Here is a 25998-nt window from a genome sequence, read left to right on the forward strand (position 1 = left end):
ATGCACCCCTAATATTTGTTAGTTGTTTTCATTGGTATGTTGGACTAGGTGGGCTGGGCTAGATGGACTAGGTCTTTGGTCTCATCCATCAAGGCTCTCCTTATGTTCTTATGAAATATGTTTGTGCTCTTATGGATAACGTTGCTTTATTTAAGAAGAGCCATAGCTAAGGGACAGTGCATATGCTATGCATGCAGAATATCCCAAATTCAATCCATGGAATTGCTAGTCTAAAGGATCAGCTAGTGCAGACTTCCTCAACCTCGGCCCTCCATATGTTTTTGGCCTACAAATCCCATGATCCCTAGCTAGCAGGACCAGTGGTCAGGGATGCTGGGAATTGTAGTCTCAAAGCATCTGGAGGGCTGAGGTTGAGGAAGCCTGAACTAGTGGGTGATGGGTCAGATCAGGCAACGCTTTGACTCAGGCAAAGCCCACTTGGCTGGATTTAATTTGTTCTCTTCTGTTGGCGCAGCACATTTCTTAGGAAAGGGATTTCGTAAGAGAAAGACTTCTCCGGTGCAAAGGCTCCTATAAACAGAGAAAGCCAGTGAGATTCACGAAGTGTTGCTGGATGCAGCTTTGACCTCACCTTGGGGCATGTCACTCACTCTGGTAGCGGGTGGCTAATGGCAAAAGCCTGCAGACAACAGGTATGAGCATAAAAAGCTTTTAGGGGGCTGCCGGAGACAAAAGGTCAGCAAAAGCAGAGTTTTGGGAGGAATGAAATGGTGTCATAAAACTGCAGAGCAGAGAAATGACGCATGGCAATAATGTACTCTGTCCCTTGTGAATTGAAATGCATAATGCTGCCGGGGGTAGGGGGTGGGGAGCCAGTGTGTGCATTTGTGTTCCTGCTCTCTTTTGTCAATAGATGACAATGGTTGCAGAAAGTGCTTAACTTGGGGGGGGGGGAGGGCATGGAAGAAAATGACAAGGGCTGGGTGGGAAAGAAGTTGGACCTCTTGGAAGGCCTTTCTAGGCACTCCTCTCCTTCCAAGGAAACTGTACAGGTGTTGCAAACCTGCCCTTCACATGTTGTTGTACTACAGCTCCCATCACCCCTGACCATTAGGCATGCTGGCTGGGCCTGATGGGAGTGGGACCCCAGCAGTATCTTGAATGCATCACGTCAGCATCACCCTGGCATTATACCAGCAAGGTTTCTGGAGGAAAAAAATATGCATGTTTGTCTTTGCAGAAGCCGCTTGTGCAGCACTGATTGGAGGGAACCAGTGACATCATAAACACATCCTCCCTGGGGAGGGGTGTGTGGTTTCTCAACCTTTTAGAATTGCGTGTTAAAAACTGTAGCGAACCCATGCACATTTAATAAAATAAATAATGAAGGCGGAACTGGGAGAGATCCCTTTGTCTGAAGCCCTGGAGAGACACTGCCCTTCAAGCGTTGACAGTACTGAGGTAGATGGACCAATGGGTCAACTTGAAATAAGGCCACTTCCTGTGCACATATGTTACAAGGCTTACAAAGAGTTGCTCCTGGCCTGTCATGTCCATGTTAAACAAGTGTGAAGGGTGTGCTGTAAAAGCAAAAGAATAACACAAAACATCAATGGGAACCAATAGAGGGACCTGTCCACTTACTGCCCAAGGCTGTAATTTGAATGAAAGAAGAAAGATTACTTGGACAATTATTTTCAAACCTCATTGCAAACACACTTTTGAGTTACAATACACAATGCATCCTAAAGTGCTGTTTCCTCACCATGGGATTCTAGATGTGAGAGTACAAGATAATAGTCCACAAATGATTCATTTTGACAAATCCCTTGATGTAATCAGATTCAACATTCAATTCAAATCCTTGTTATGCTGAGTAATAGGAGCTGGCAGGAAAAGGAAAAAAAAAAAAAACGCCGGTGATAAAGAGCTGCATTTCTTAAATAGCACAGGGATCCCTGAGGCAGACCTTTCAACTCTGCAGCATTGAGAAATAGGCTACTAATAAGGTTGCCAACTGACCAGAAAATCCCCCAGCCCAGCCTAGTCTGCTCTTCTGCTTGGGGTGCAGAAACCAGCAAGTGACACTTTCCACAGCATGGAGTTAAGCATGATCACCTACCAGTGCCTGAAGATCAAGCTGCTATTAAAAGCACAGCTACAGTGGTTGGCTGCAAAGTTGGCACTCCCCTATGCCAATATTAAGGTTTATCTACCACACTTTCTTACTGCATCGTGTATGTACAGTGGTACCTCTGGTTAAGTACTTAATTCGTTCTGGAGGTCTGTTCTTAACCTGAAACACCACTTTAGCTAATGGGGCCTCCCGCTGCCGCTGCGCTGCCAGAGCACGATGTCTGTTTTTAACCTGAAGCGTTATTTCTGGGTTAGCGGAGTATGTAACCTGAAGCATATGTAACCTGAGGTACTACTGTATATACATATAGGTATAGGTGTGTGTGTGTGTGTGTGTGTGTGTACATACACAGAGGGAGGAAAAAGTGAACCAGTATTATCTAAACTGGTTCAAAATGTGTATTTCTTTTCTGAAGTTTCCCAAATCAAGATTGCTACCAAATTAAGGTAAAATGAGCTTCACAAGAGCTTGGTTTATTAGGACAAGACAAAGTATATTCTGAGATTTGGGCTGCTTCAAATGAAGATGAGCGGAATAGATTCCTCAAAGCCTGACCAATAAGCAGTTAATATATAATTTTTACATGCACTGAAGTTAAAGGTGACATACACAGAGGACTCACCATATATTTTTTCACCCCCCTCGTGGCAGTTGGGAGTGAAGGAAGAGGCTTAATTGAGAGCTTCCTGGAATTTGCGAAGGGACTTGACGAAAGAGGGCATAAGCTCACCATAATGTAGGTCTGCAAATATCTCAAATCAAGGTATACAGAGGCCCTGAGCATTGGCTGTCTGGAAAATCCCAGAAGCTTGATGGCTTGCCTGGCTAGTGGTATCCTCACATTGCTCAGCTTGATAGGGTGACCGGATGCAACAGAGTCTCCTGTACATTCAACACTTGCATGGAAAAAGAGTGAACATTGGCAGGAGAGGGTTGTCACTCGGACAGTGGAGGCTGGCGCCCATTGGGACTGGTGGGGCAGAAGACAGGGAGACCAAGACTACGTAGGTGCAGCCAGAGCCAATGACAAGCAGAGGCACCCACTGAAGAAAGCAGACATGTGGGGGCTGGTCAAGGATAGACTGAGGTTGGTGGGGCAGTGCCCTATTTGCCCTTCTGCACCAGCCTCCACCGCATGCAGAGAAGGAGGTAAATTGCACCTGCTGAACTTTCTCATCCCCACAATTACTAAAAGCCACTGTTGGACACTGTTGGAGAGCCAGTTTGGTGTAGTGGTTAAGAGCGGCAGACTCATAATCTGGGGAACCGGGTTCGTGTCTGCACTCCTCCACATGCAGCTGCTGGGTGACCTTGGGCTAGTCACACTTCTCTGAAGTCTCTCAGCCCCACTCACCTCACAGAGTGTTTGTTGTGGGGGAGGAAGGGAAAGGAGAATGTTAGCCGCTTTGAGACTCCTTCAGGTAGTGAAAAGCGGGATATCAAATCCAAAACTCTTCTTCTTCTCTTCTTCTTTGCCATCTAGTCATGCTATAGGTTTGCACTCATTGGGGCTGGATTCAATGAATCTGTTCTGCTAGTACCCACAAGCCCCTGCTCCCAAATCTGCTTGGAGGGTCAGGAGGACCCCCAGAACAGTGTGCAGGAGGAGGAGAGAGGAGATTGTTTTGTCAGGTGAGCAGAAATCTTTGTGCAGATGAAACCATCTCTTTGGCACTATGCTGAATTCCACCCCTTAAATCCATTGTTCCAGTGTCAGCAACAGACTCCCGGTCAAGATGGTGACAAGGCAGGCAGCTAGCTCTGAAGCTCTGTAGAAACGCAATTTTAATTGAGTTTTAATGGGTTTTAATTTCTTTAAAAACTTAGGTTTTTGGTGTCAGCGACACAACTGTTCCATACCAAATATCCATGCAAGGCCACTTAACTTACGTATAATTGGGAAAGAACTCTATAAAAGAAGGTTCTGGGGTCTACCTAGCACTGCATTCAGAATGGCCGGTCAGTTGTCTGCAGTTGAAAGAGAGTGAAATATATTACGTTCCAAACAAGACATAGCAGCAAGTCTGTTAATGTGACCAGTCATCTGTAGCAATGCCATATGTCAAAACCAACCCTGAGGGGTGCTCCTGGAGGATTGTCACAAGAGGCAAATAAACTGAATGCAAGGAAAACATTGGCTTTTGTGCCTGTTCATTTGTTTGATATAGGGCTGGCAGCGGTCTGATCTGTCCAAGAATACCCTGGATGGTGGTAACCCTGTCCTTGTTTAAGTCTTCCTCAAACGGTCAACATAATAAGTTCACCTCTGATGAAAGAGGCTCCAAATCACTGGATTTTTCTGGCCTCTGCAGAAAGAGCCAGGAAATCAACTGAACAAAATTCATCAATTTTTCAAAAGCTGTCTGCTTTGAGATTTGAAGTCAATTTGGCTATGATCAGCTCACATGGCATGTGTGTGTGTGTGTGTGTGTGTGTGTGTGTCTTATTGCACCAATCCAAAACAAAGCAGCCTCTATGTGATCTGGAAGCCAGCAAAGCCCAGAGATGGCAGCTCCTGACAGATGTCGAGCATTTTAACCTTCATTCTGAAAACGTTGGCTTGAGTGCTGAAGGAATTATCCATTCTAGTTCACAGAGAGTCCTAAGATTGGGATCTCTTTTTCTGCTAGGGCATCTTTGCTTTTCAAAGCTGAGCAGCAGAATTTTGAGGGCTGAGTCCTACAAAAACAAAGCAGGAAGCAAGGGGAAGAAGGGAGGGTCACACACATTGAATGAAGGTGGCGAGGGGACCACAGAGCTGTGCAGTTTGCCCCAGCTCGCCGCAGCATGAAGTGCTGCCCACTGTCAGCTAGTGCAAGAACATAATAAGATCCTGCTGGATCAGGCCAGTGACCAACTAGATACCTCCGGGAAGCCCATAAGCAGGGCATGAGGACAAGGGCACTCTCCCTTCCTATGGTTTCCAGCAGTTGGCATTCAGAAGCATTACTTCCGCCAACCATTGAGGTAGAGCATAGCCATCATGGCTAGTAGCCACGGACAGCCTTCTCCTCTGTGAATTTGTCTAATCCTCTTTTAAAGCCATCTAGGTCAGTGGCCGTCATTTTCCTGTCCTGAATCTTCCAACATTCGCCTACATTGGATGTCCATGATTTCTAGTGTTATGAGAGGAGGAGGAGAACTTCTCTCTCTCTCTCTCTCTCTCTCTCTCTCTCTCTCTCTCTCCACTTTCTCCATGCCATGCATCCTTTTATAAACTTCTATCCCACCGCCTCTTGCACGCCTTTTCTCTAAACTAAAAAATATCAGATGCTGCAAGCTTTCCTCTTAGGAGAGTTGCTTCGTAGGAGAGTCACTCCAAATAAAATTCAGATATATGCAAGGAGGTATCCTGACCAAGGGGACACCCACCCACCCAGCAGATGGAGGAACTCCACCTCTGTATGTGAGTGGAACTCCTTCCAACATCCACTGGATGTGTGCATATGGAGAGAGCGTGGTGGTGTGCCCCAACAGCAGTGAGCATGGGTAAGCCACATGGCAAGGGAGCTCAATAACCCAGTCCCTCTGGCCCCTCTACATCCTTTTGGTAACATGGAAGGGTGAAGGCAGGCCGCTGCATTGGCAACACCAAAGTGTCCTCCCCAGGGCACAAACCAGTATTGGTGCTTGGAGAGAGGTGCCTAATGGTAGGGTTGCCAAGTTATAGCTGTCTCCATGTAGGCTGCAGTCAACTGCATTTCCTGCAGTCAGATCCCCCCACAATGGATGCAGGGGTTTGTTTGGATGGAGAGAAGGAGGCAATGCATCTTGGATTCTCCCTCCACTCACAACCTCTTAATGCCACCCTTTCCCAAATCAACAGTTGGCTTATATCTGTTTGTTTTAGTTACCTTAAGGGGCAAGGTTAATGCACCTGTGTTATCTGTGGGGCAGTCTTTTGGGACGTGGTTAAGGAGGAGTGGGAGGGATTTGGTGGGCCTAGAACACCTCTACTAACAGTAGGGATTGTAGGGTGCCCCGAACAACCTTCCAAACGCCTGCCTCTGTCTCCGATGCAAGACAGCTAATGAGGTTATGTATATGATTCCTGATGATGTGTCTATCATCACCATTAGTTTCACATTATGCTAATTCTCTAAATGGCTGTCTGCATTCTAATAGGCCTTTATTTCCAGTGCTACAAGGGACACCAAGCAATGGATAGCCCCATCAAGATGAAGTGCCAATTCTGGTCAAAGACAAATGCTTGAAGCGGAGAATTCTGCTTCAGTGCATTTATACCTTCAACATGAGCTGTGACCTGTAGATGGAGGCCTCTGAAAATGTGCAGAGAGAGGTTGCAAAAGTGAGGCTACTTCTAGAGATATTCATGGGGGTCATTTTCATTAGCATGAAGCTCTAGGGGCATGCATGTTTGTGTGTACGCACACACGAGCCCAAGTCTTGCTCCTGCTCTTTGTCATATGTGTGTGGAATCAATCCTCTTTCCTTGGCTAATTTCTCCAAATGGTATCTCTGGGACTTTGCCATTGAGTAACTGTAATGTCTCAACTTCTGCTATGGGTCTCTGGTTCACATGAGATATATCAAAATCACAGAATGGCCATTACATTCTTTGCTGCTCTTAGCCCAACTTTCGTGCTGTATTAAAATCCCCGCTCCTTGAATTTGAGAAGCTCACTTAACAACTCAGTTCATTTTGTAGAATTGACATTGTTGTCATTCTTTGCCATCCCACCACTCCCTGTGTTTATTATCTGCAATGATTTTATATTTTCTTCCAGATGGCTGGCAAGGATATTGAATAGCGCTGGGTCAAAGATTGATGTCTGCACAACATTTCCATTTAATGATAATTTCCCTGTTAACAGTTACGTTTGGGAACCTACCATTTACCCAATTTCTAATTCATTTGACTTGTATTCTTATTGATCTTTGTGTAGTGCTAGGGTGCCCCCCCATCACAAGTTCTAAATCAAATACATCACTGAAGTCTTAAACATATTATGTAGTTGGCACACTACATAGCAACCTATGCAACTCTCACTAAGAGGAAACTCTCCCAATTCTTACTTCCTGGCTCATCTTGGGTTGTTGAAATGTACCAATGGCCCATCTCTCTGCATATGGAAGTGCTGTAACTCAGTGGTAGAGCATCTGTTTTGCATGTAAAAGGTCCCAGGTTCAATACCCAGCATCTCTAGGTAGGGTTGGGAGCAACCCCTGCCAGAAACTCTGGAGAAGCGGTGTCAGTCAGTGCAGACAATGGTATAAGGCCACTTCCTGCATTCCTATGTGTTGGGTATGCCATATCTCAAATATCAAAATTCTGACCCTAGAGGTGTGGCCAGGCCCACGAGGTCATGTCTGATTAGAGAATCCACTTTCCCCATCAAGCTCCTTGTCTGATTCCAGAGTTTACGTCCTTATAAACATTTGTCTTTCGACATGAAGGACTGTGATGATACTTGTGAATTGGAGATTGTTAAGTACTATTGTTTTGAATTATGGTGCTGGAGGAGACTCTTGAGAGTCCCATGGACTGCAAGAATATCAAACCTATCCATTCTGAAGGAAATCAGCCCTCAGTGCTCACTGGAAGGACAGATTCTGAAGCTGAGGCTCCAATACTTTGGCCACCTCATGAGAAGAGAAGACTTCCTGGAAAAGACCCTGATGTTGGGAAAGATTGAGGGCACAAGGAGAAGGGGACGCAGAGGATGAAATGGTTGGACAGTGTTCTCGAAGCTACTAACATGAATATGACCAAACTGCGGGAGGCAGTGGAAGACAGGAGTGCCTGGTGTGCTCTGGTCCATGGGGTCATGAAGAGTCAGACATGACTAAACGACAAATTGTTTAATTGCACACTGAACTGGAGAATACCTGCATATGTATTGCTGAAGGTTTAACACTGGAAAATTAAATTGGGCTATACTGAAGCCCTCTCTGAGCTCTAACAGGTTGATAGTTAACTGTTGGTGTTCTCTGCCAGCTCTCATGTGGTGTTTAACATTAGATCATGTGAGGGTATTCCATTGCAAATCTCCACCTTGCCTTTGAGTGTTTCTCTGGAAGCCGAAGAAAACAAAGGATGTGATATGGATCCTGTCCAGGAGCAAATAGCCTTAATCTGGAATGCAGGCTATGGGAGAGACAGAGCTTTGATTTTTTTTTTTTTTGCTCTGATCGTAATTATGTTACATATTTAAGAAGAATAACCTATGCTTGAATATGCATATGTTTTCCACAATTTTCTGGATGTATCATTCATTGTTTTGTACCTGTTGTGTGGGACGAAGTTCTGGTTAGTAAAGCTTTGAAACATAATTATGGGTCTGTTCAATTTCTATTTCCAAAAGGAGTCAGTTTTCCATGCAACCAATTGCTTCAAGCTTCACAATATTAATAGCTGCAATAGAGCTGTATCAGTTATTGCCTGCTGTGGCATTATTTTTTAAATCATTATTTGACCCCTGCGCTTTGGGCTCTAGAGTTAGAGTGAACCGAGAGGTGGTGGAAATAAAATTTGGTGTCAGAGGCTAGTGACAGCTCCGCCTTTCAAACTAAGGGGCTGCATAGTTTATGAAGATCTCCATGTGAGATCAGGTCCCACATTTCTTTATTTAAATTTCATAGTGGAATCATAGAATTGTAGAGTTGGAAGGGACCCTGAGGATCATCTAGTCCAACCCCCTGCAATGCAGGAATATGCAGCTGCCCCATATGGGGATCGAACCTGCAACCTTGGCATCAGCAGCCCCACGCACACACTCACAGCAGTGCTTCCAAAGCAAGTTGGGCAAATCAGCAGTAAAGAAGGCAGAGTCTGAGCAAATAGTTTACAAAGCACAAAGAGGACAAGAGCGATTAAGCTGAGAAATAGTTTTGATGGCCTGTTTGCTGCCCCTATTGTATGAATAAATGCTCAGGTTGCAGTCTGCTCATGCGAGCAAGGAAACATGCTCAAGGAACCAGAGGAGAGCATTACTTCCAGAAATGCAGTGGGAGCATCCACGATCAAGGTGGAATTTCCTGCTTGTGGGTGTATGCTGATACTCATCTGATATCTCTCTCAGGACTGTGTCTGCTCATATATATATACAGAAAGAGATGGATAATCCATATTCTGTACACAGTCACAGCTGAATATTGTGGCTTGAGCATTATTCAACTTGAGCCAATTTGCATAATCCAGTCCACTTCCCCCCCTTCTATTTTATGCCATTTATTCTGTTCCTTTCCTACTCGTCAGGGCGTGTAAGAAATTATACAAAGCACCAAAGCCCTATCTTCAACTCCAAGCACTAGAAATTTTGCACAGTCGTGCCTGCGGAGCCTGAGATTTTGCCAGGCATTGCCCACACATTTTCAAGCATATCTTGGCAACCACAGGAGCCGGAAGCCTGCTTATAAAATTAATATTAAGAATAGAAGCTCAGATTCTCATGAAGCTGGATTCTTCTGCCACCAGGGCCACGTCCTGACTGCTCATGGGTCAGGACAAGCAGGAAATGTTGCTCGCTCAAGTGCACAGCTTGCGTGAGCAACTTTTCGTACTGATGAGGGGAAAGTTTGAATTGGAAGAGTTCAGAATGCAAACTTCCCTCATTTAAAAAGGCTAAGCACCGCCCCCCCCCCCCCCGCAAATTGGGTCTAGATCCCTTTGCATTTAGGTCAAGTTCATAGCGAAATTAACTCCTATTTAGGGAATGGACTAATCTGTCAATTTCATTTTCTCATTCCCCACCCCCCAGCCTTAAATTCATTTCCATAGCAGTTTGCAATTAAAAAAATAATAATGAAAACTTATTATTTATCTTCATGGAATTCATCAGTGTGACTTTATCCTTGTTTGTATGCAGTTTTGCCCATTGCGCAAATGTACTGCGTCTTTATATGTTTACTTTGGCATATGTGTTATTGTACACATTTGTTGGCTGGATAACAGCATTGCAAAATTCAGAGACGTGCAAATTTTGAAATCTTTGCTTACGCTCTCAGATTAGGTAGGTTTGCCTTTAATTGCAAACTGAATAAAAATTCTCTCCCATCCCTACCCCTGGTACTACCTACCCATTCCTCTAAACTAGAAATCAGAACTTTCCTAATCTGGAAATTAGAGGTACATTATTACCTTCTGGGGAGAAGGGGATTTTTAGTTTTCTCTGGCTTCTAATTCAGTTCAGGAGGCAGAAGGAACAACAGATCCCATGCTCCCCAGCATGAAATGACAGTAAGAACTATCACGTCCCCAGTGAGCCCTCTCTGCCACCCCTTTCTTTGTCTCAAGGGTAAGAGTTTTGAGCTTGGGAAAGACGGAGAACTGGTGGACGGGACATTCATCCTCTTTTCTCCCTAATTCTCCTTAGGAATACTTAAAAAAGACTTCACAGGGTTTTCCTGAGCACTCACAAGGAAAGCTTGCAAAAACTGAGATAAGCTAAGGAGAGTTCACTCCTCATTAGCTATTTATGCAAATGAAGTGTCAAAACTGCCCAATCAGGACTGCAAGCTTTAATACATGAATTAAAAAGGATGCCGTTTATTCAAATTACTGCACTTTGGAGCAAGCTCCCTTTGGTTCTCCAAAAAGTAATTTTGTTCAGACCAAGAGAACTTTGTGTATTCTATTCCCTGCCAAATGTTTCTGCAGAGGTACTATGGCAGTGAAAAAGCACTACTGATAATTGTGAACAAGGTGTTGTGCACATCTTTGGACTGGTGGGTTTAAAAATCTCATTGAACAACTTAGGTTAGTTGTGTGTGTGGGGGGGGAATAATTATAGCACTGTCCCCTTTACTTGTTTCAAAAGTTTCTCTAAGACATCTTTACAGAAACACAGCACTGCCTGTTTCACAAGTTAAGAAAATAAAGATTAGCAATGAGGAGAAGATTGTTTGCTTCAAGACAAGTCCCAATAAGAAACTGTCACCTTCAGTCAGGATCCTCAGAAAAAGCATGATTACTGCCGCACAGCAATATGTGATTAGTTGATTAAGCAGTAAAAAGCCAGACAGTTAATCGATTAAAAGATCTTTATCTAGTTGCTGGCTGTTGTTTAAACATAAAAGAGCAGCTTAAATTTGGTCTTATTATAAAACTACTCAGAGCTACAAAGGAAGGATCACTTTCAACTTTCTTTCACGACATGCATGTTTTGAAGGCCTCATTTCTCACAATACCTTTTTGTGGCACGCCAGCTTGTCTTACAACACCAAAAAGTGAATGACAGCCCATTTTATTTAAAACACACACACAACCCCCCCTCCTCAAAATGTCTCGTTTCAACCTAGTTCAGTTATAGATGATTTAGACTGCCATCCTATATGCTTACGTGAGACTGTGTTCCACTGAAATCAACCAACTTCAACCAGTTTTAAGTCAGTTTGTCGTGGCTTTCTTGAGTAGTCAAGGAAATGGTAGTTTTGTGAGGATGCAAAACAGAAGTGCATCCTCTTCCTTAAGGTTTTTTTTTAAAAAAAACAACAACAACAACAACTCCATTTCAACATAATGTCAACATGCCCTTGTTTAAATCTAAATCCTTCATCTCTAAGTCACAACCCAACCCACCCATCTGTCACCTGGAGATGATAATACAAATATACTGAGTAGAATCCAGTGTATGGCATCCCAAACTAGATCCTATCTGAAGCCCAAGACAGCAATTTGCAACAGCCCTGATTTAACCCAGGATGAGCCAGGGGCAGCCTGCTATGGATCTAGGCCCGAAACTGAATTTGGATGTTGAATTTGGGTTTTAAATGTGTGACCAGGAGCAGAAGAAGGGGAGAGAAGGAGACACACAGAGGCTTGACTGGTAGTGCTTTAAGTAACTTGTAGTGGATTGAAAAAGGTCTCTGAATCCCAGTTGTTTAGCAATACTGTCAAGATAAAGCTTTATTTGTTTTCCAAATCAGACTGGTGACAGGAAGGAAACTTAGAGGAAAATAAGGTGTGGATTTGGGGTGTACTGAGCTTAGCCCTCGTTCTACAAACTCTTGTATAGAGGATATGCCCAGAGGTGCCCTGTTCCTTAGTTCTGACATGCCCGCACCCTTACCCCAAACATCTGAGTCACTATATTGCAACTGCTTGTAGTTGATGGATCTTGTAAACACAACCACAACATGGACCCCACAGGCTTGAAGTCTACCTAGCCCTGCTTCAGACAACCTTGTAAGGATTACTGAGACAATGCAAGTGAATCGAGCCCTTGGGAAAAGTGCTCTATAAATTCAAGAATTGCTCGTGGTGCCAGATTTTTAACAAGTTGCTGCTGATTGGCATCAAAGCAATGGCAGAACTGGGACACCACGGTCCCCCTGGTACTTTGAAATGAAGCAGTTCCTACAAAATGAAGACACGGGGAAGCAAAATGGCATTCCATGGCAACCTCTTTCCCCCTTACCTCCCATGAGGAAGAGAAGTCCTGCCACATACTGCATAAGGCCTCGATCCCAGCAGCAGCCCAGCACCCCGATAATCCATCCGAAGAGGATGATGGCCACAGCCATGCCCATGAAGCCTGCTGTCATTCTGCGCAAGTCTGCAACATGAAAAAGAGAGACATCTTGTTAATAGCGCTCATGGTTTGTCTCATTGGTGTTAAGGGAACTGAAGACCCCAGCCTTGCTCTGAGCACCTGCAACCTACAGAAGTCAAGTTGCCCCCCAACCCACCGCAATACAGTTTTGCATAGAGAGCGGTTGTTTGGTTCGTTTTAAAGAAAGAGATATGCAAAATCTGTTCTTTTCAAGTTGGGCAGAGCTCTTTTGCAGACAGAAAGAAAAAAAATGACGAGGGTATTTCTTATTTAGCTCCACAGAGAAAAGTTGATTACTTCTGCAAAAGTCAGCCATTTCAGAGAGATAACGGACCACATGAAAATCATTTTATCACTATCTTTGCTTGCTCATATGCCCCAAATTTTCGAGCAGTGAAAATTCCAGGAGTGCACATTTCCTTGGAATGGAGGATACTAGAAACTGGCTGGAACTTTGCGATATATGATTTATTCAGATGTTGAGCATAGGTGGAGGTTTTGCCTCTTAAAGCCACTCCAACCATACTGCGTCCCTATCAGATTTTTAGGGTGGAATGATGGCGCCTTCAGATTGTTGCAGGGAGCTCTCTGTGTCTGATGCTTTCAGTCCTACCCTAAGAAGCCAAAGGCTTGTACTTGTGGATGCTGCTTCTAGAAAGACCTCTGTCATGTATGTGTGTGTGTGTATTGGGGAGAATGAGTAATTTCCACCTATTGTATTTAAACAAATCTCTAAGTAGTTTACAGTATAGGTTGTGACATCTTGAATTAAAGGCATAGGCCATAAACAACAACAACACGCCCCACCCCGATAATTTCAACATCCTATAAAATGCAATAAACAACTAATCAATAAACAACTAAACTGTGAACCACCCTGAGACCTCGGGGTATAGGGCGGTATATAAATTCAATAAATAAAAATAATAAAATAAACGAACAGAGCATCCTTCTTAACATCAACATAAAACACCACACATAAAAATCTCCTACTGAATCACAAGGGAAATTTCACATTGTAAAATATAGTAAGCAATTAAACAAAATGCCCTCTGAACAACAGGGAATAAAATACATGACAACCAAAAAGCAACTAAAATGTATAAAAGCCAGTTTTTTAAATTAATAATAATAATAATAATAATAATAATAATAATAATAATAATAATATGATTGACAATTGCTCAAAATAAAAACCAAGTCTCTATTCCCAACCACCACAGCCAGTGTGGTGTAGTGGTTAAGAGTGGTAGACTCGTAATGTGGTGAACCGGGTTCGCGTCTCCACTCCTCCACATGCAGCTGCTGGGTGACCTTGGGCTAGTCACACTTCTTTGAAGTCTCTCAGCCCCACTCACCTCACAGAGTGTTTGTTGTGGGGGAGGAAGGGGAAGGAGAATGTTAGCCGCTTTGAGACTCCTTCGGGTAGTGATAAAGCAGGATATCAAATCCAAATCCAAACTCTTCTTCTTGGATCATCTCAGCTCCCAGTGAGACACATAATCTGGCTATTATAGGCTATCCATCTTTCGACAAGTCTTAAGGGGTATTTATCGCCCCATTTACAAAAAGATTGGGGGTGGGGGTGGCAAGTAACAACATATTGCCTCCCTATGCCAAATGCTTAATTTTTATAAGTATTCATTTTTAATAAACAAACTAATGATCAGACATGCCAGGAAGAGAATCTTTCTGTTTGTTGCCGTTTCCTGGCCTGACATAGCTGCTGCCGAGGGCAGTGCTTGCAAATGGCAGTGGTGTGAAAGAGGGGTTGTGAGCTGGTTGTCTGAACTGCTCTTACTTGTCGGATGCAATCTGGCCAGCCTTCCTCCCATGTCATAACAGCCCGCTCAGAAATGTCAGCGCTGAGGATGAGTCTATTCAGAGCAATTCCTCCAATGGGAAATGAATGTGTATGTACAGCAGCGCAGCGCTGAATCAGCACCCTACAGCTATTCAGGAAGAAGGAGGTCAGACTAGAAAAGAAGTGTGCCTTCTCCGCTAGCATGGCATCGCAGGGCTTGGAGAAATCCCGTGGGTCTCTCAGCTGATAAGTCCCCATGCAGTTTAATCAGCACTTCCTGTTTCCAGCTGAACGCAGCAGTTCAAGTGGTGACTGGGGCAAGGAAAACAAGGAGACGCCCTGTCAGGATGCAGAGTTAGAGCAGCTCCTCTTAGCTGTTTGAATGTCTCCCCTCCATCACTAAGTTGTGGCTTCTGCTCCCCTCATGATTTAATCCAGGGTTTCCCAGACATCTGAGTCCCTTGGCTCCTTGATGAGCTGTTGTCACGGACACCAGACCAAATGAAATAAAGTCAAGAAATAGGGAATTCTAAGAACCAAAACATCGGTGCAGTTTTGAAACCAGCGGTTAAAATCAGTGCAGTTTTGAAAAGTCCAGTCCGCCATCTTAATTCAAAATGGCATCGAGTTGTATCCAACCATAGATGTGAAGCTGTTCCTTGATCTCACAAACCATCATGTAGAATGTGGTTATGGTATCTTGAGAGTTGTCCAAACGCATAGCTAGTCTTCTACCCACTTTCGAGCTCCTCAGGGGCAGCTCCCCACATTGGTGCATCAGAAGAGCACATCCTCTACAAGCAGATGTATCCTAGTGTATCCAGATTACAAATCAGATAGCAGCCAATGTAAGAGAACATTCTACCTGAGGAAAAGTGGGAGCTGGAAATCCATGCCAACCTACTATAAATAATATCATTCAGCCCCATTCAGCTAGTGGGTACAGCTAGAGTGAGCATGGTAGGCACCAGCCACAAAATGGTTGCCAAGGTGAGCCTGTTCCCTAACACAAAATGGCCACAATGTGTGCGTGGCATAATACAACATGGCTGCCATGGGGTGTGGCATAATGACTTCCAAGTCTAAAAGAGTAGAAAAGGGGATAGGGCCATAAAATTGCTTGGGCACCTCCCAAACAGAAACTGAGCAGGAGGAGCAAACAGTCTTCTATGCATTGAAGATTTTTGAGGAGATGCTTACTGAGACCGCTCCTGGGCACCGTAGGAGGTATTGGTGGGCACACTGGCCCCCCATGGGTGCCACATTGGTCAGCCATGAGCTAGTGATCGATCCGTAGATCTCAATTCACATTCTTCCCTCACTCTGCCCTACACCTATATCAATTTAAATCTCTCTGCTTGCCAGAAACAGCCCAAGACATTTTTGCTGCCTGAGGCAAAGGCCAAGATGGCACTTTCCTCACCATTTGATGTACAGAAGTAGACTGGACTAGCAGATGGGTCTTACTTTGGCACAGCTGATGGGATGGCATCTGAGGGCAGCAGGCTAGCCAGGGGTGACACGGGGCGGACGCACTGTCTTCCAACATCTTGCTGCCACTGGCAACCCCCTCACTATTTCCTTCCAAGGCAGCCACCTCCCTCTGCCTAATGGTAGGGCCTGCGCTGTGGAGTTGCCTTTAATCAAGGGAAGGTTCGGCAAGCCTGTGTGAGCAAATATTCTCTTATCTCCCTCCTACCAGAACATTATGCTGCATCAACCTCAAAATAATCATATAGAGCTTTAGGAACAGCTATTTTTTGATGAATGGGCTGTTAAGGAACAAGCTAGAGATTGAAGGATGAGATCTCTGCGTTATCAGCCCCTCAGGTCTCTGCTCAGGCCTCCTGCAGACTCTGGCATTAAACACTTTAATTTAGGCATTTCCAAAGGTACATTCTTATTTTAATTTGTGTGTGAGCGTGAAGACCATTTAATACAGGGCCGGTTGCCAGTGGGAGTACAAGGAAAGAAGGGCCAGCATAGAAATATATTAACTACAGCAAGGAAGTGATCTTTCTCACAAAGATCTTTTTTATTATTATTTTCAAGTTTACTCTTCTATTAACATTTAAATTGAAAGCCCCTGCTTCCAAGCTCCATGCACGAAATCTGCATTTAAATCGATGCCATTTAAAAGGGAGAAGAAATGTATAGCAATGTGAAATGCTTCTCCATTTGCTTTGTCCTACAAATGATTGAATGTATTTTTTCTTCAAAAAGAGAGAGTGATTGATGAAATTAGAAGTGTATTAAAATCGACATGGAAAAGAGAAGAGCGACACAGGAAGCTACACAATTGGCAAGAGTTTTAAGCTGCAGTCCTGTTCACATTAACTAGGGTTGCCATGCGTCCAGACATATTTAGAATACTGTAGCTGGAAGCAGTGTCCTGGCGGAAATCAGCAAAATATCTGGGGAAATCTGGACATACAGCAAGCCATGTTGGCAGTGTCATTTTTGCCATTTTTTAAATAAAAAAATAGCTAAAAAATGGCACTTTTTGAAATATGGCAACCCTACATTAATCTGTAAACTAAGATCATGGCCACTGGTCCCATCACCTCCTGGCAAATAGAAGGGGAAGAAATGGAGGCAGTGAGAGATTTCACTTTCTTGGGCTCCATGATCACTGCAGATGGTGACAGCAGTCACGAAATTAGAAGACACCTGCTTCTTGGGAGAAAAGCAATGACAAACCTAGACAGCATCTTAAAAAGCAAAGACATCACCTTGCGGACAAAGGTCCGTATAGTTAAAGCTATGGTTTTCCCAGTAGTAATGTACGGAAGTGAGAGCTGGACCATAAAGAAGGCTCATCGCCGAAGAATTGATGCTTTTGAATTATGGTGTTGGAGGAGACTTTTGAGAGTCACATGGACTGCAAGAAGATCAAACCTATCCATTCTCAAAGAAATCAGCCCTGAGTGCTCACTAGAAGGACAGATCCTGAAGTTGAGGCTCCAGTACTTTGGCCACCTCATGAGAAGAGAAGACTCCCTAGAAAAGACCCTGATGTTGGGAAAGATGGAGGGCACAAGGAGAAGGGGACGACAGAGGATGAGATGGTTGGACAGTGTTCTCTAAGCTACTAACATGAGTTTGGCCAAACTGCAAGAGGCAGTGAAGGATAGGCGTGCCTGGCGTGCTCTGGTCCATGGGGTCACAAAGAGTCGGACACGACTGAACGACTGAACAACAACAACATTAATCTGGGAGTAAGGCTGCAATCCTAAACATATGGGCTATTTTTTGAGCATTCATCAGCTACACAATGACCATTAATCTGGGTTGTTGTTGTTGTTGTTGTTGTTGTTGTTGCTTGCAGGTAGGCTAAATGATGTTGCGTCAGAGCAAGTGTATCTCCCCTTTACTTTCCTTATTGCAGAAGAGTCCAGTATTTTGGGGAACTGCTGTGCAAGAACAGCTCCTCAACTATAATAGTGCAACCTGAACTTTCCCATATGTGACTGAATCCCACGCAAAAATAGCAACCATCTATGAACAGCCCTATCTCCCAGGTAAGTGAGGTAAGGCAGCCTTAGTTCCACTGAACTCTATGGAACTTATGAGTTATGAGTAAACATGCATAGGATTGCACTATCTGGGTATGCTATAAAGAAAGGAACATTATTCAGTAAATGGCAGTAAAAGACTGAAATCTTTGGCTTCTCTGTGGTTGCCCCAACTACAAAATGAGCTTCCAAGGGAGACACATTTGGAACCTACTCTGTATTTTTCTTAGCACCAGGTTAAGACTTTCTTTCTTTTCCCAGGCATTTTTGATTACACTATTTTGTGCCGCTCGGATGGTTTCATTCCTCTTAACACAACTGCATTGTCGGTCTGGGTTTGCAATGTTTTTGTAATTTTAAACTTCTTGGTATACTGCTGCCCCGAAATCCATTTTGCGATGAAGGGTGATTTATACATTTTCGATCAATAAATCCATAAATCAAGAGAATGAGCCTTTGGCTTCAATATTTGGGCACTTTCCCTCTGGCCTGTGCCCGCGGCAATAAGCATTGTTCTTTGTTGGAAAAAAACCCACCATTATTGCTTTATTGCTCTTGGGGAAGTGTCACAGCTCAACAGTAGCACTAATGCTTTACGTGCAGGAAATTATCTCGAGTTAAGTGGATCAGAGAGAGGTGATGAGAAAGGCCTCTGCCCAAAACTCCAGAGAACTGCTGCAAGTCAGAATAGTGGGCTAAATGAATAGTTGTTCTGACCTGGCAAAAAGCTGCCTCATATGTATCCCAGGTCAAAACTTTCTACAACCTACCTGTTGTGAAGAACAAAGGGAAGCAATCCTAACCCTCAAACGGAGGTGGCGGTGATAGGGAATGGCATACCCTCCAACGTGACATTAGGGGAAACCGAGGCGCCATCTTCCAGGGCTGCACTTCTGTATGAGTCACATGACCTGCCTGAGATCGCCGTCACCCAAAAGTGCTTTTGGGGGGCTTGGTGCCCAAGAAACACACATTTTGGGACACCGTGTGAAATCGCAGCCCCACCCCAAAAAACTGGCTGCCATGCTCTCATGAGGAAAAAGGGGATGTGCCCCCCATTTTTCTGGGACAGTTCTGGGGTTTGGAATGGGCAGAGGTGTCCCTCTTCATGGCTCTGCTTGTGGTGGGCTCCACACCATGAAAGCCTCTCTTCTGCCCACCAAAAGGCATAGGCTATTGGGGAGCTGCTACTGATTGTGTTGCCACCAGTGGTAGCTGGAACAAGACCCCCAAATGGTGTGCTTTGGGAGCAGAATATGGGAGGAGCAGGGCTGCCCAAGGTTCTGAACTTGGCCCATTGATGGTTGGGCACATGCCAGGACCCTATGCTTTGCCAGCCTAGAGCTGGGGAGAAAAGGAGCAGGAGGGAAGGAGCAGGAGAGAGAGACTGCGCCCCTCCATCTTCCAATCTGGCAAGAGCCATCTAGCCATTGGATGCATTGATGACTCAGCCACTCCGATTCTCCCCAGGGCTGAGTAGCCCTGCATTCAGATTCCCTTGCCTGCGAGGGCCTGACTGCTATGAGCACAAATCCTTTAGTTTATAAGGTAGCAGGGAGAGGGGACTTTCATACGTTGATACCAATATGGCAGGGGTGCCATATTTCAAGAAGTAAAAATCTGGAAACTTAAGTCATTGACCTTTTCAGAGGGTAAATCCCCCCAAAAGTTCTTTTCTGGGTGAATTCCCAAACAAGAGTGATACTCAAACACACACTTCCTTGTTCTGTTGGCAAAAACCTGGACATTTTGCCGATATTTTGAAATCCCCCCCGGATGCTAATTTCACTGTTGAAATCCCAGGCATGTCCAGGAAATTCCAGGCATATGGCAATCCTACAATATGGTTCCTACAAAGTATATATATGAAAAAAACACAAATGCAGCAACATGCAAGTGCCCATTTTGCAATGCAAAAATAAAAAGGGACAGAGAGTTCATCTGATGGATTTTTTAAATGGACCTGGCCCTCACGAAACTAAGGCGGCATTGCTGGCACACACATACAAATCTCAAGAGCTTCTTTAACTCTCTTTTAGATAACATCCCTAATGAATGATCGTTGTTGTTGTTGTTCAGTTGTTCAGTCGTGTCTGACTCTTCGTGACCCCATGGACCAGAGCACGCCAGGCACCCCTATCCTCCACTGCCTCCCGCAGTTTGGCCAAACTCATGCCAGTCGCTTCGAGAACACTGTCCAACCATCTCATCCTCTGTCGTCCCCTTCTCCTTGTGCCTTCCACCGATGAATGATCATCCAGCCTCTTTTCTGATACTTGCAGCCTAATCAGGATTGAGGAAGACTCTGAGTGCTGTGGTTTCAAATACACACAAACCCTAGTCTGCTTACGCAACTATACATTTAAAGCACACAACATCTGCTGAAGAATCCTGAGAACTGTAGTTTAAGGGTGCTGGGAACTGCAGCTCTGTGAGGGGGTAATTACAGCTCGCAGGTTGCTTGGGTGTAGTAATGTGCTTTAAATAGATGGTATGAACACATCCCTGTTCTCAGGAAACTCACAAGAAGGAGAAAGGTGTCTGTATTAACAGGCAAGGCTTGTTTCTGGACTGAATTGTCCTCCATCTCATGTGCGTCCCTTGGCATTTGACACTCTCCTGCCTGCTTGACTGAACACCTGATTTGCCTGCCATTTCTCCACCAGTGACACAAACCTGCACACATCTATATTTTAATTTTTTCTCCCTCCTCACACCTGGCTTTAAAAAAGAAAGAGAGAATGTGAAATGGAGGGGTTTCTGACCACTTTTGAAGGGGATCATTCCGCACTTATTTTCTTGGAACTCTTCAGCAGAATCCCCTGCTGGTTTTTGTTTCGGACAGCAAAATTAAGCGACTCTGATGGGGGGGGGGAAACAACCACACAGGGTTAACCAAAGGCCACCTGTCTGCGTGATGTTCGCTCTAATTCTGCCACACAAGAGATTCCATCTCCACTGGAGAAACCCCTGGGGGAAATCCAATCATTAATTGTCTTCATCTCTCCCCCCCCCACCTTATTTTCCATTCCTATAGAGCAGGAAAAGGGATACACACATTTTGTCCCCGAGCAATGAATTAACCAGGAGCCTCAATGGCCTTGGCTGCCATTTCGGAAAATGAAGGGGGTTGGGGGGGTTGGGAATAGGATGCCCCAGGGGAACAAGTAATGGGCTCTGGTGTCTCCCACCTCTAGGTCAGTGATTAGAATGTAGGTCAGATTGAATGCTGCAAGCTGACAGCAATACATTTTGTGGCCTTTACCTCCGGGTTCACTGTCGAGCTCTTAATTGAACAAGAGTCTCCATCAGGCCAGGCAGGCTCCACCGGGAGAAAAGCGCACAAGATTAATTCTTGGGTAACCTTAGAGCAGATCGAGGTGCAGAGGTGCAATCGTGTGATGCCAGCATGCTATGGCTTTCCCCGTTCCTTGCCTGTTTGGGGGGTTCAATTCAGATTATTAGTTCTCACTTTGAAAGCCCTCCGTGGGTCGAGAGCGGAGTACTCATTTTATTTAGCATGGGTGGTATTCAACTTCGCTTGAGTCAGACCCACTGGAATTAACAGACCGAACTTAGTCGTTCTTGTCCATTTCAGTTACAGGTAGGTAGCCGTGTTGGTCTGCCATAGTCAAAACAAAATACAAAATAAAAAAATTCCTTCCAGTAGCACCTTAGAGACCAACTAAGTTTGTTCTTGGTATGAGCTTTCGTGTGCATGCACACTTCTTCGGATACCATTTGTATCGTCCATTTCAGTGGGCAGAGGTCATTTTCAGGGTAATGCAACCGGTTCGGACGCACAGGGCCGGGATGACCCAAAGCGCTGCCTTTCTTTACAAGTACCTGTTCAGATCAGTAGCAGGCAGAGGGGTGAGGCAAAAGCTGAGCTCCTGACAACTGAGTCACTGCTCCTTACACGGAAGGGGGGGGAGAGAGGCAATGGGGGGCATTGCTGTGCAGACAAGCCGGTGGAGCAAATCTGGCACTCCCGCTGGTGCATTTGGGCTGACCTCCCCACTGCTTTGTCCCTCTCCCTCTGCTTCTTGGTTGGGAGCAGTTACTCAGCTGTCTGGAGGTGAGGTAAAAGCCATTGCCCCACCACCCTTGTCCACTACTGCAGAAGATCTGTATTGCAGACTTTTTTCTAGGAGCCCCAGCTAGATAAGGTGCAGCATGTGGTCACTGGGACCAAAAGAATTTTCAATGGTGGCACACCAATTCTTTAATGCTCTGCTCAGTGAAGTTTGTCTGGCGCCTACTTTAAGGTGATTTTAGTGCCATTAAAAATATATTCTCATTTCCCACCCTACCCCCCAGGGATTTTAATCTGTTTTCACTTCCGTCTGATGTTTTATTGCCACCTGGTGATTTGGATTGCTTCCACGTGAAGCGTATCTTGAGCAATCCTCCTGATTCTGTTTTCATACCATTTGCAGAAAGGTTATACGGCATTTGCACTTTGCTGAAAAATGAGGTCTGCACGAAATCCTCAAGCATCTTGGCTTGTGATTTGCTTTTCTAAAAGGTCACACTTATGTGCCACATACCTTCCACTTGGAGCATATGAGTGCTTTTCTAATGCGGAAACTCCAAGCCAAGTTGAAGACCAAGGCGCCATGGTCAAATGCAGGGGCGTAGCAAGGTAAATTGGTACCTGGGGGCAATTTTTTTGTCAACCCCCCCCCGAGGCGTAGGAAGGTCAGGTGGTACCCAGTGTGGAAAATTTCTTGTCCCCCCCCCATTGATTCCCCCCCTGCAAAAATGGTTTTACGTTATTTCATATTTTCTTACAAAGGAATAGTAACAAGTAATAATAATAATAAACTTTTATTTATATCCCACCCTCCCCGGCCGAAGTCGGGCTCAGGTTGGCTAACATCAGATACATAACATTGGTATAAAATCAAACAATAATTAAATTACCTCCTAAAAACATCTCAAAATCAAATTAAAGTCTAATTAGATGGCTTTCCACAGGGTTAGGATTGGGAACAGTAAGTGCTCCACTGAACTGAAATTTCAGCCTTCACGACATAGGAAAACAGCCAAGTAAACAGCTACTTTGGTGGAGGAGGGTCAAGATATTAACCGATATGCATGAAATTTCATATATAGCTATATAATCCCTAGTATAGTAAGATAAGACCTTTGGAGCAGGCATATTTTTTAAAAAAGTTTTTTTTTTTAATGAACCGCCCTAGTAGGGCAGTAATTGTTCCTTGATTATGGAACATGGGGCGGTCCGCCCCCTACCCTTGCTACGCCCCTGGTCAAGTGGGAAACTTACACACCCACTTCTAGAAGTTCAAGTTAGCTTCAACCATCAGCAAGCACATGCCAACCAAACACCAGCACAGCAGCTCTTTCCTGCTGTGGTTGGAAGCAGTACTGCTTCTGAGTTCCAGCTGGTAGAAACCACTTGAAGGGGAGAGAGTGCTCTTGTGCTTGTGTCCTGCTTGCAGGTTTCTCACAAGCACCTGGCTGGCCACTGTGAGAACAGGATGCTGGTCTAGAAGGGCCACTGGCCTGATCCAGTAGGCTCTCCTTGCGTATGTTCTGAGTGCTGAGAATGCAAATCTGTGCAGGTGCAGAATAGTCACACAATTAAAGTGATGAGCAGACAAATGTTTTCAGGAGCAGAGGGGCTCATCTGGAAATGCATTTCTCCATTTGCACAAATTTATCTAGCTGGATCAATTCATATTCCGAGCCCAGTGTTTTTGAACTTCAGCTAGACTGGTGACTGGGAGTGGCTGCTGAGACCACATAACACCAGTCCTGAAAGACCTATATTGGCTCCCAGTACATTTCCGAACACAATTCAAAGTGTTGGTGCTGACCTTTAAAGCCCTAAACGGCCTCGGCCCAGTATACCTGAAGGAGTGTCTCCACCCTCATCGTTCAGCCTGGACACTGAGGTCCTGCGCCGAGGGCCTTCTGTCGGTTCCCTCACTGCGAGAAGTGAGGTTACAGGGAACCAGGCAGAACGCCTCCTCGGTAGTGGCACCCACCCTGTGGAATGCCCTCCCATCAGAAGTCAAGGAAGTAAACAACTATCTGACTTTTAGAAAACATCTGTTTAGGGAAGTATTTAATGTTTGATGTTTTATCGTGTTTTTAACTTTTTGTTGGGAGCCGCTCAGAGTGGCTGGGGAAACCCAGCCAGATGGGCGGGGTAATAATAATAATAATAATAATAATAATAATAATAATAATAATAATAATAGGCTTCCTGAAACAGGAATAATAATAGGCTTCCTGAAAACAGTGGTAAGTGCACTGCATATTCCCAGTGGAAAACTGTTTACCAGCCATCAGTGGCTGGCTAGAACAGTACAGTACTGATGAGCACCTTTAAAAGTAAGTAAAAGTAAAAGTAAGGTGCTGGGAACTGTAGCACTGTGATGGGTCATCTACAGTTCCCAAGATTCTTTGGGGGAAGCTAGGATTGTTAACATGGTCCAATGTGCTTTAAATATATGGTATGGTTGTGCCTGTGCATTTCATGGTCCAAAAGCACATCCAATGCACTTTGGATGCCTTTGGAAAAACTGTGGATATGCCTTCAGACTTCTGGAATTGATGCTCTATTCTGGAGCAGACTGAAAGGCCATCTACATATGCACCCAGAATTCCAAGGTGAAATCAGGTGCCCCCATGCTACACTTGTTTGAATCTAGACTTCCCTAGAGCAAGACGTATCTTCCTGCGCCACAGCAGGCTGAATTCAGCCTTCTTTACTTTCTTATCCAGCTAGCCAACTTCAACTCCCGCGACGTGCCCCTCCTCTCTTGAGCTGGGTAAGCAGCTATATACAAAGGGAGCTATTCCATCAGCATAAGGGTATCCCTGGAGAACCAGAATGAGACAGATGATGATGAGATATAAACAAAAGCAGCAAGAGCCTTTTTATTTTTATTCATCCCCAGAACAGCCAGAACTTCAAGGGGAGCTTCATTATTATGGATTTATTGCATCATCATCAGAAAGAACAGAGGAATTCTGGGCATTTCACCCCTGCTTTCTCAGCCTGGATTCTCCCCCTGCCATCCTACTTGTTTCTGTTCCTCTCCTAAGTCAATCTGGACATTGTGTGATGTCCTGTCATTGTGTGATGTGCTGTCCTGCCTCCCAGTACCAATCTTTCCCACTTGCTAGATCAGAACTGGGGAACCTATGGCTCCCCCTTCCAGATGTTGTTGGAGTCCAACTCTCATCTGCCCCAGCCAGTATGGCCAGGGATCAGGGACAAATGGGAACTGTGGTCCACCAAAGGTCCAGAGATGACTAGGTTCTCATCCTTGTGCTAGATGGTTTTAATAGATTGGAATTGTTTTTAAAAAATAGTTTTATTGACTGTTGTTCACCAGCTTAGGCTCCTTTGAGAGGAAGGGCAGAATATAAATTTAACCAATCAATTAATCAATGGATTGAATGCCATTGGCATAACCCATTCCTGAAACCACAGTGGGAGCAGCGGGGGGTGGGGGTGGGTTACATGACCCAGTTATGCAACTCCAGGCCAACTACATTCCAAGTCTGTTAATTTTCCTCTTCTTCTTTTGGATGGGTACAAGTTCCTCAGCCAAGAGGCCCTTCATCTTGTTCCTTGCTTTGATACGTGAAAAGGCTTCAACCCATTCACTGCTCCCTTGCCAGTAGTTCCTTAATTGCCTAAGGCTGCAAAAGAGAGTCATTATTACTAAGCCCACATGCAATGAGCATGCCGGTCCTACCATTAGGCAGATTGAGGCAACTGCCTCAGGTGTCTTATGCTGGGAGGTGGTGTTGCCCCTCAGGTCTTCCTCCTGAGCTCCCTGGCCATACCCTTCTGTTGGAGAAGAGAGCTGTGTGTCATGCACATTGCCCTCCACTTTTATAACTACCGGTACCCCACTGATCTATAACGACTCCGTTGCTACTATTGAAGTAGGGTTTGCTACTATATATGGAATGGGTGTGGACCATTTTGTCCTTTGCCTCAGGCAGCAAAATGTCTTGAGCTGGCCTTGGCAAAGAATTATTCCATCAGCATAAGAACTAGAATGAGACAGGTGAAGATGA

The 25998-nt window shown here is 44.7% G+C and overlaps 1 protein-coding gene across 2 annotated transcripts in view; it reads right to left on the reverse strand.

Annotated features, from left to right (window-relative positions):
• TMEM178B (transmembrane protein 178B) overlaps positions 1–25998 on the reverse strand; it is a 251184-nt gene that overhangs the window by 15831 nt on the left and 209355 nt on the right. For both annotated transcript variants that reach the window (XM_033162031.1, XM_033162030.1), the window contains one exon: positions 12478–12615. In XM_033162031.1, the coding sequence (XP_033017922.1) occupies positions 12478–12615 (138 nt within the window). The remainder of the gene's footprint in view (positions 1–12477; positions 12616–25998) is intronic.

Source organism: Lacerta agilis, chromosome 10 (assembly GCF_009819535.1).
Source record: "Lacerta agilis isolate rLacAgi1 chromosome 10, rLacAgi1.pri, whole genome shotgun sequence".
In the NCBI taxonomy this organism is placed as follows: Eukaryota; Metazoa; Chordata; class Lepidosauria; order Squamata; family Lacertidae; genus Lacerta; species Lacerta agilis.